Here is a 10,907-nt window from a genome sequence, read left to right on the forward strand (position 1 = left end):
ACCCCCGCAAGACGCAACTGTAACACCTAAACGCGAAACACGCAACTGCGCACAGACTCATGCGGAACACTTGCGCCGTGCAAATTTCGGAACTGAAACCAACAACGAATGTATCAGAAAAAGGAGGAAAAATCGACGAGCTTTGGATAAGAAACATGTTATCCTTTATGAGATCTAAGACAAAATGCATCCAATTTAGATTGTCGTAGACAAAATTGTAATCCTCGGCTCGCGTGTAATATAGGACTGTAAGGGTTCCAAGGTACATTTGAAAACGTTTCAAGCAGACTATTCAAAAACTGCATAAATTATCAAAAGAGTCTGATCTTTTCCGTTGAAATCGCTGATGCCTTAGGACAAAAACCCTTGCGGTTACCCTGTCTTTTGAAGGGTACGCGTATAGTTTGGTATCGGAAGACCGCCGAAGACGGAAGTTGAGCGATATATGCCCATAAGAACATTTATTCACGGAACCCCCATTCACGGAATTCAATGCGGAGAAACAGGCTTTACGAAGGTCGTAGATCGTATGGTGGAATACCCAAAGTTTATATATCTCTTGGGAACTTGCTGCAGTCTGCCGTACATTGCAAGAATGAGCTATCGTATCACTGCGGCATTGGTGTTACGTCAAACAGTAATGATAATAATTTGAAATTAATCTGAGGTTAGGGAAAGAAATTCGATAACCAGTGGCGTCAGCTGGGTTTATTAAATCAGACTTATTAATTAATTGTGAGCACAAGCGGGAAGGCAATAACGTGTATTTCTAGGTGAAGGTCAATCGTAATCCATTTATTGTGACTTCCGTAACTGTTTACGCTGCCTGATAGCCACAGTATTACGCGGCTTGTTGATACTGTGCATAATGTAAGCTGTACGTTGAACAGAGTTTTGCAAAAAAATTTATTATTAGACCAGATTTCAAATTCCAAAATACCTCGTACATTTCCACCGGCCAGTGTTCAGAATCAACGTACGCGGTGGCATAGTAATCTAAAATTCTATATGAAGGTGGCACTCTTAATTTCGTTAGAAAAATTAATTAAATTCTTAATGCTTGTGTCGTTTAAAATGACTCCACCCTTCCTATAAACATAATGGCCTTTGAAGGATTATTTCGAATCAGGAACAGGAACGGGTGGTCCGCTTTGAACGACACCGGAGTTCCGATTTGAACACTGGTGGTTGAAACAACAATAGCCGTTGCCGCCGAAGCTTCGGTGCCCTTTTCATCCACACCTGTGAAAGGTCATTATTAATATCCTGATAGCGAAATCAATTATTGCATTATTAATCAATTATTGCTTTATGTTGCATAATGCTTACTGATGAACGTCTGATGAATACCATCGCTGACATATAACTGCTGATTGCCGGTGACCATCGCGGTAAAATTGGCTTTCAGCTTATCAAGTGCTTCACTGACGCCAATCTTCTTCAGCATCGGGATTAGGTTATAATTGGAGGTAAAGGTGAATTTCGGCAGCGACAAGTCCACTCTCGCCACACTGGCTTTTTGCGACAGTGCTTGCAAGGATTGTTGCGTCAGGGCTTTCTCGAGGTTGCGCAAACCGGCGGTCTTTCGCGGCAGCAGAATCAACATGGAGGCATTCTGCGAATAGAACGGCAATTCCACGCATTGAATATCCAGCTGGTCGTCTTCGACATAGCGCAACGACGACACTTGGTGCATCATGTCCACCTGCACTGGATTGCCGTTCAGCATGGTGAAAGCGGCTTTAGCGGTGCTGAATTCGGTGAACTTGTTGATCCACGTTGATTTAAAGTACAGGGTGTTGACCAGAACGAGCACCGTTAGTGGGGTGATTGTCCCCTGCGGGAGTAAATTCTGTATGGTGTTGGCGGTGTTCTTGGCCACGTCAGCGTTGATGTCCTGCCGCGCCTGTTCGGGATTGTTGACGAAGTCTTTGGTCTGCGCAATGGACTGCAACTGGCCGACTGATTTCTGGTAGTCTGGTTTGAGCGACACCGCATTAGATACAAAGATCTCATTGACCAGCGACATGATGAGGAAGTCATCGGCGGTATTCCCGGTGGCGTTTTGGAAGTAGGATAATCCGTCGGCGAATGCCGATAGCGCTGCTGATTGGTCGCTGTAGAAAGCCGAGTCGAGATGGAAACTGGATTCCAGATTGGTTTTGGTTGAGCCGCCCGCCCCGAGATACAGTAGCATGGAGCAGTACAAAATGCTCAGCGGTGACACCATGAGACTACCATCGCCATGGACGGATGCTGCTGCCGAATACAAATCGATAGTGTCTAAATTAACCACAGAACTTAAAGCGGCCATGTTTTTTGAAATGAATTCAGTAACTCTGTACAGCGCAATTACAAAGTGCAATACGCAAAACCTTAAATCGTTGCAGCAAAAAATTTAAGAGACTGGTTGCTGATTTGCTTTCCAATGCGACGAGCCGGCTTTTTATGTTTTAATTGAACGCTGTACTGAAAGCATTTTACACGAAGTAGACCAACTGCTGCGGCGTTGGGTGTAACGCCCAGCTAACGACGCTGCAATTCAATGAAAAATACCCCTAAGCAAAAATAATGAGAAAGCAATGACTTGTCTATTCGCAAGTACTTACTATAGTGTCAGAGTTCTACCTATAGTAAGTTCTTGCTACGCAATATACCTCGTATACTCGGCTATCGTCGGTTTATAAAGATCGTTTACTTTCAGAATATTAGAACCAATAGAACGTTTAACCGCCACTGATGATCCCAAGCGGCGATTCAGTGATAAGTTGTGGCTGATTTATTATGACTTCAAAACATTAGACGCAAATCTGCCTTCAAAAAAGTTTGCATTAAGCGCACATAAATAAGATATCTTTGTTTATTGTTAATTTACTATAAATGCAGTGGATTTTGTTCCTCTTCTTGTCATCATTCAGCAAATGACTACTACCTCCTCGTCTAACGCAAGGCAGACGAGGAGGTAGTAGTCATACAGAAGGCGAGTCATAGACTACTTGCTCGTCTGACGCAATCGGAGTACGGAATTATCGCCGTAAAATTCGCATGCACTGTGACTGCCCAGTTCTCGTGCCCTTTTTTAACGTTTTATTGGATAAATTGTATCCTGCTGACAGCTGTATAGTTATTACCGCTAAACCTACTAGTAGTGTTTCGATGGAATAATCATCAGCACTTTTATAACATTCGGTCTAGCGAAAACAGAACAGACACCGCGATAGAAAGTACATGCGCATTCCAGTTCCAACAGTTACGACAGAAGCCTGATCTGCAGAACGTTTGAGGTATAGTGATACGTTTGAGGCGGAAATATACAAATACTCGGTAACTAATGATGGTAATTTCTGACTGCAACCAAGGCCACCAACCAGCTCTGCAGACTCGGAGAATAATATGGTACAACGCGTTCATGAAGCATCGAGGCGTCCATAGTTGACCAGCAATTGATCAGAGGCAAAATACTCAAAAAAGAGAAACAACGATTGAAACGGTTATCATAACCAAATTAACGCCTCATGAGAATCTTTTTGTATGATATTGTTCATAAACAAACGAAGCAATAATCGCACAAATTCGGTTCACATGCATCACATATTATGACAAACCGGTAGAATGCAACCGACTGCAGTAGAATGCGGTTGACGATAAATACCTGCACATTAGTGTTTCGCGTACGCAACGACACTTCAGTGTTTTTATCCCGTTCGGCTTTTAATTTCTGAGCATAAAAAATACCAACACATAAAAACGGAGAACACAAAACGGCTAAACCAAAGGTGAGCCGGGAAAACCTCCTCTCCAGAATCTGGTAAGGGAGGGATGGTGGGAAGCAAAAATTTTGGTCAAAAATACTGCAACCAAAGTGTCAAAAGACCGTTTGGCTATGGCAGTTATACTAAAAGAGGAATGGAAAATTCACTCCAGCAGCGGTATTTATACGGTCTTCCCGTGGGCCGGGCATAGTGCCGATTATACACCGCTGACCAATGGCTAACACGCTGCCAATAATAGGACAAGTTACGCAGTAACTTTTGGCCAATACAGAACGGCGGGATCAGATATTTTGGAAGAAAATCCTTGATTAACACAAAAGGTGGACTAACAAAGATGACGTAGAGGATATTGCTGCCCGCTAGAACAAGAATGTAGATCGTAAAAGAAGTCAGCGCGGGCGTGTTTTCACGATAAGAATGTATAAAGAAATGCGTTAAAAAGCAAGGCAACGGCACAAACGCTGGTTATTCACCACTGAAGGTCATCCCAGTGCGAAGCAATAAAATACCGTTGTTCGGAAGAATAATCGCACAAGCAATAATCGTCGTAGCTCGTTGTCTTAGTTATGCTGCTAATGTTAACAGAAATTTACGGAAAGTCCGCATTCCGGTTAAATTGTACGAAAGTCACAACAGATGCAAACACTCGCAATATAATATACTTCTACGGGAAGTTGTTTTTCGTAGGAACTATACAAAGCAATTGTTACTTTATAGTATACTCCTAATAGCGCAGACTCGACAAAAACTTTATAATATTTATTATTTTTGCCGCATACGTGTATAACTGACTGCGTAAGCTTCTCGAATAGCTTAGTAATGCCAATAATCTCTGCGAGCCAGCAATTCTGCTTTCGATTTAAGAAACGCAGTTTCTTTCCAAGGCGACATCAAATACTTGGCTCACGTACAAATTAAGTAGGATTGTGATGGTGAAAAGATTTGGCAACGTGTATGCAGAATACTCGGAAACTACTAAAGCTATCAGAAAAGCATGGTGCTTTTAGTTACCTCATAAAATCATTGACGTCTGAGGAATAGAAACTAGAATGCATTTGCGTTGTGGTTATCTGCGGTTTAAGGGATTATTGCTTGATATCGAAAGCTGAATAACACCCTTATAAACACGATTCAGTAAATTCGGTGCGGTGAGGTGAGCTGATAAAGGTCGTAGAACGTATGGTGCTGTGACCTGTCGCTAATGGTAAGATCCAAGATTATATGCCTCTGGGGAGCTTTCAAGTCTGCCGCCCCTTGTAAGCACGAGCTGCTATATTAGCACGGAAAAAGTCTTATGCCAAACAGAGTTTATCTGAATTCTGAAATCATTTTTGGTCGTAAAAAAATTAAAAAAAGAAAGCAGAAAACGACCTAAAACCTATTATGAAACCAACACTTCCAAGTCACACACCCTTTACAGCAACAGTTTCCAAGGAAAAAATCCAACCCAACAGTTTCCAAATTCAAAATTTCCGCCTTGATTTTCAGGAACCAATGCTCGTGTCCAAGTGAACAACAGACCCGCGCGCACCATACTGTATTAACGCAGTGCCAACCCGGATGTATGGCAGTTGGAGTGCGTGATAATGGTGGAGCAATGGGCAACTTAAGACGCAAAAATGTTTTCGTGTTCGTAATGAGCCGGATCTGACCGGAACAGGCAGGCAATGAGAGGGACTTACGCCCCCGTCCCAGCAGTTCAGATGCAGTGCAGTCAGTGGCTTTACGATTGGATCGTATACATTTGATCACAGGTGTAACGATCCGTCCCTTCCGCTCTATTCCGCCGCGTCGTGTCTTTTAGGCGATTACCTGGCGATAACGTATTGCGCCGTATGGTACAGAACTGCAACGTTGGCGCAGGTGTATCGTGAGCTGTAGATTGTCAGTTGATGCCAGATTTTTGCCCAGATTTATGTTTTCGATTTTTTATGTTAAAAAGTCTCTTTATATCCTTGTCTCGCTCCCGTTTCACATCTGCAGCAGAGAGTCTCCCGCGTAGAGAAGAGCACTTTTAGAGCAGTGTAAATAGAGATTTTCGGGGAGTGCACTGCAAGTCTGCAACAAACGGGCTAATCTTATGGTTAGCCAGGGCTGTCGGGTGGTGCGGTTTATACTAACAAAAAATACATAACCCTCGAGGCAGCGCCGTAGGCGACGCCGAGCTGCTGTGCATCTGGAACGCGAGGCAGAAAGTAAAACATTGTGCGCAACAGTTCTTTATAAAAGAGCTTGAGCAGGTTTAACTGTGTTAGGACGTTTTTACAGCATCACTATCACTACTTGTGTTTTCGACCGTTACTTTGTTAAACCACAGGCCAGCTCAAATTAAAATCAGCAGATTAAAATCATTTTTAAGCAAAAAATTGGAACGACACTGGCTGCATACTGTTGTATGCAGCCAACGGAGTACCGAAATGTAGGAGTACCGAAATCTGCGTCGTAAATTTCTTACGTTGCCGGGTTCGGGTTTTGAATGTAAGGTTAATCCGCCCAGTACGTATTTATTCATAAATGATAAAGGAACTGAAGCATAGCGAGGTTTTAGCTCGGTGGAAAAATCTAAGAACTTGGGTGGCTTAAGAAGTAGATTAACTGTTACACTGTTAATTACTTCGCGAGGACATTACGTGACTAAAAAAGCGCAAATATCCTTGTATGGTCTATAGCTAATTTTTGCCGCAATTTGACCATCCGGGTGATATGCGCGCTTTGCTCCCCGAGTGCAGCTAATAGACTGCAGGGGATTCCCCAGAGCCGGGCGAATCCTGGAAAAAACGTAAGCTTACATGATCTACGACCTTTATAAGCTCACACCATCGCCCAGTAAATCGTGTTGTTACCGGGTATCGTTCTCCTTATGAATGTCATTCTGCTTATGATATCAAGCAACACCTAAAGGGCAGAATAGCCAGCACACGGCGCATATTTTTCGTAAGACGTCGGCGACTGGAAGAAAAAAGAACACCTTATGTGCTACTTACAGTTTCTCAGCAAACTGCTTGCAATGGTGCAAAATATTTTTATCGGTACAATCCCATTCAGCACGCGAGAAAAGGATTATCACGCGGCCTTCTCAACATACTTCTAAAATCAAGAGCAGAACTGGCATCCGGATAACTGTTGCCAAAGCTACCATAAGCTATCCAGGACAGGCTCATACGGTCGGTCCCACATTTACATGGTAAATCAAAATTTCTGCTAATTTTTTAAATCTTTCCAGAGTTTTCTTACAACCGAATTCCGGTTACCAAAAAAGAAATCTTGCGGGTATCACCAGGATTTACTGTACATCAGTTACAGTGGACGCACCTTTACCGCGGTGTAAACTTCCCGTTGAAATAAATCCTGCAAAGATGGTCCACATAACAAAGACACCCAACGCCACTGAACAGCGTTATTTGGTTGCCTCGCACTGGGATCACCTTCAGTCATGGATAGCCAGCATTTGTGCCATTGCTTTAGTGTTGAACGCATTCCTCTTGTATATTCTTGTCGCGAAAATTCGCCCGTGGACATCGTTTTCCATTTACATTTTGCTTCTCGCATGCAGCAACATCCTCTACGTAACCACGTTTAGTCCAGCTTTTCTGTTAGTTAAGGATCTCCTCCCACCGCATTTAATCCCGGCGTTCTGCGTTGTGTATGCATTAATTCGGCAACCGGTCGGTTGTATTCTACCGGTTTGTCATATGCTGATGTGTCTGAACCGAATTTGTGCCATTATTGCTCCATTCTTTTACAAACGATATCATACGAAAAGGTTTTCATGGGGCATTAATTTGACTGTCATAACCGTATCAGTCGTCTTCACCTTCCCGGCTTTGATCAATTACCTGGTCAACTATATGGATACTTCGATGCTCAACAAATGCTCTGTGCCGTTTTATTCTCCGAGTCTGCAGAGTTGGACAGTGGCCGTGGCGGCAGTATTCTACAATGCTCCAGAAATTATCATCGTTTTGAGTTATCCGATTTTCTTGTATTTCCGCCTGAAACATAACGCAAGGAAGACAAAATCGCAAGGAAACCACCGGCTACCAGCTCCGCGAGTATCGCGACCGTTTGTGGTTTTGACGCTTCTTACGATAAGCGTCGTTATTTGCTGGACACCGGCAAATATGTACTACTTAATTACCTCAGAAAATCCGACATTTTACTTTGTGACCATCTTGTTGAAGTTTATTCACTGCGCTTTGGATCCAATTCTCTTGATTATATCGATCGACGCTCTGAGAAGTGCAGCGCTTCACTGTCGCTAACCGCACTGGAATTAAGCGTTCTGATGTAATGTCAAGTCATAGGTTTTCGAAGTCTCTGGAGTCCCGGTTTCTGTTGCTGCACTTGATCGGAACCGCGTACTTCGATATTATTATCAGGATTTGCAGAAAGCTATTTGAATAATACATACAACAAAGATAACTATAATTATTATGATTCTGATATAGTTTGGTTGTATTATAATAGTATCTTATGATATGTACGATAACTCTAGGTATAAGAAGCGCACAAATAATGCTTATTATGCTCAAGACGATGATCGATAATGCCGAAACAAAGCTTTTCCGGTAAATATAAATATATTAAAATTTTCTAATTGGCTGTGCGCCCTTGATGCCGGGCGCATAGAATTTGGCTTTGCGCCCCGAATTTTTGATATATGAATCTGGGGCAATTTTACCTCCACGCACGACTGCTCTACATTTGTATGTATGCTTTATATTTGTTTGCATTTTATTGTTTGAAGTACAAGCGGCAGCCGACCTGGCAGACGTTGATAAAATAAAAGTAAAATTTCACGTTCAGCCTTATCAGAAATATCTGTATGTGTTCGCTTACAGAGCAAGCGGTAACTGTTAAATGGTCAGAAAAGGCACCACGGCCGCGTTTTCTTCCAGTTTTTTCTTTGATGAGACACTTAGGGAGTCACCCGCAGCTGAGTGCTCCCTGTAGCGTTAAATCGTTTGCTTCTGCGAGGGCGATGTTGTTCGTTGTTAGGCGGTCCATGTTTTCTTGGCGTTTTCGATATCTTTTCGTTCTGGATAATGTGCTGCAGCCATCCACGGAAATCTTGCTGCCTTTTATAACTGGAGTGCCCCGGGTTCATTTTCTGGACGATGTCCAGTGGTGAAGCACAGCAAGAAAACACGCAGTTGTCAGATCCGGAAGCCTGTTTTGGAACAGGCAGTGGCATAAATCTTTGTGGCCGCACAAAGTCCAGATCTGCTGCAATATCCATGGATTCGGCTTCCAGCCGAGTACATGGATATCGTAAAGTTGTATTGTCTTCGGCCTTAATGGTTACGAAATGCGGACGCACATTGTACACCGGTTTGACAATCCGATGTCGTAAATTCGTAATCACTGCGCACCTTTTGTATGACAGTGTAATTAGGCTGGCACAGCCATGAAAGGTGCAAGTATCCAGTGAGTCTCCAATTAGTGCAGAGGCTAGCGCACAAACGGCGCCAACTACTCTGACGTCAATATATTATAACCAAGTTCCAACAACGATTCGACATCGGTTCATAAACTGCGCAGCGACCGGCAGCTGTCCCGACTTATCTGTTCCTTCCACCGCGTCCTGTACGTCGGGGCGCATAGCAGTCACCTAAAATTTATGGACAAAATACGATTCTGGGAATTAAGCGCGGTGAGGTGACTCAGGTGAGCTTATGAAGGTGGTTGCAGATCGTTACATGCTGTCGGTAAAACCCAAAATCTGTATTACCCTTGGCCTTGGAAACTGTCAGCAGTGTGCAAGCATGAATTTTTCGCATCACTACGGTAGTATTCATAAATATGGTAGTGTGCCAAACAGTACTGATATTAAACTGCGAAGCGTGAGGTGTGCTGCATTTCGTCGATAGCAAATTTTTGTCTTCTGTAGACACAAACTTCACGAAACTCGCCATCCGAACTGTCGCCATCGCAGCTTGTCACCGCAATCCGAAGGCGATATCGTATAGTTATATGTTTCCAGGTGACTGGCTTTGTATTGTGCTCCATTATTTCCGAAAAATTCCGTTATTTTTTTATGTACTCGTACGGTCGTTTAAATAACCACCTGCAGTAAGTGAAAGGGGAATTGTAGTTCAAAGTGCCCATCGTGAATTACAATTCCCACGAATCGTTTTTTTCTTTATCCAATTATACATAACAGGATCTGAAATTTTAAGAATATCTTGAATCGTTTCCCTGCAACTGCGTCGCTAAAAAACACCGACGAATCAAGTAAGCTACAGATACAGGAATGCATTGTCAATGACTTAATGGTAAGTGCAGCGAAGTGGTCCTTTGTTCTTAATTCTTTAATCCGCATGCATCGAGTGACCGTCATCCATCCACAAACTACCGATCCGCATTCCCGTATAGCGTTGTACTCGTATCTTTCGCAGCAATGTTGTGCCCGCCGGCTGTTGTTAGCAAAGCGTCCGTTGACTTGCAGAATATTAATTTTGTACATGCCGATAATCCTGGTTAGTATAATTATTCCTTTGTGTCGTCCATAATTCGACGACTGTTTTTTGTAGGTTTTTTGGTAGTCTAACTTCTGTATTGCGAACACCGTTCATCGCAGCTAAGTTAACGCAATAGCTACAGCATCATAAATACAAAGGCCCACGTAGCAGAGCTCAGATTTAAAACAAAATTGATTACAACACTGCCCATCTGCTTTATTTTAAATTTTACTCGACAGTACTATAAGTCTGTAATTATTATGATATCAAGAAAGTCGGCGCTGGCAGAAATCCGTGGAAATAAATTTAAAATAAAAGTCTAAACATGAAAACAGCGTAAGCCATATAAAATTAATGCGAACTCTCAGATCATCGCCACTTTCTTCTCATTTTATTTAGTTGCCGTCAGGTCATGCATAAAAGGATCAACAGTCACACATACTTTGCACTTAGACTTGCAGGATGCTGCAGCGACCTGTCTCAAGGCATCGATCGATACCACAAGCAACACCGGGTCTCTGCTCCTCTTTCATAAATGGAATTTTCTCCTCTCACTTTAGATTCGTACCCTGTGGATTTAATCGGATACAGGCTGCCAACTAATATGGTAGCTACACGCTACAGTGGGTAGCTACGTACGCCTACCTAGTGGTTTCGAAGAATACGCATCAGC

General features: G+C 42.9%; 1 protein-coding gene across 1 annotated transcript; it reads right to left on the minus strand.

Annotated features, from left to right (window-relative positions):
* Positions 1-806: 806 nt before the first annotated feature.
* LOC129597621 (heterochromatin-associated protein MENT-like) lies at positions 807-2,457 on the minus strand. Its single transcript, XM_055495251.1, has 2 exons — positions 1,330-2,457; positions 807-1,242 (listed from the first exon to the last, which is right to left on the minus strand). The coding sequence occupies exons 1-2, from the start codon at positions 2,312-2,314 to the stop codon at positions 1,070-1,072; spliced, it is 1,158 nt and encodes a 385-aa protein (XP_055351226.1). The 5' UTR covers positions 2,315-2,457; the 3' UTR covers positions 807-1,069.
* Positions 2,458-10,907: the final 8,450 nt, after the last annotated feature.

The sequence above is a fragment of the Paramacrobiotus metropolitanus genome, unplaced genomic scaffold, assembly GCF_019649055.1.
Source record: "Paramacrobiotus metropolitanus isolate TYO unplaced genomic scaffold, Prichtersi_v1.0 Parri_scaffold0000003, whole genome shotgun sequence".
Taxonomy (NCBI): Eukaryota; Metazoa; Tardigrada; class Eutardigrada; order Parachela; family Macrobiotidae; genus Paramacrobiotus; species Paramacrobiotus metropolitanus.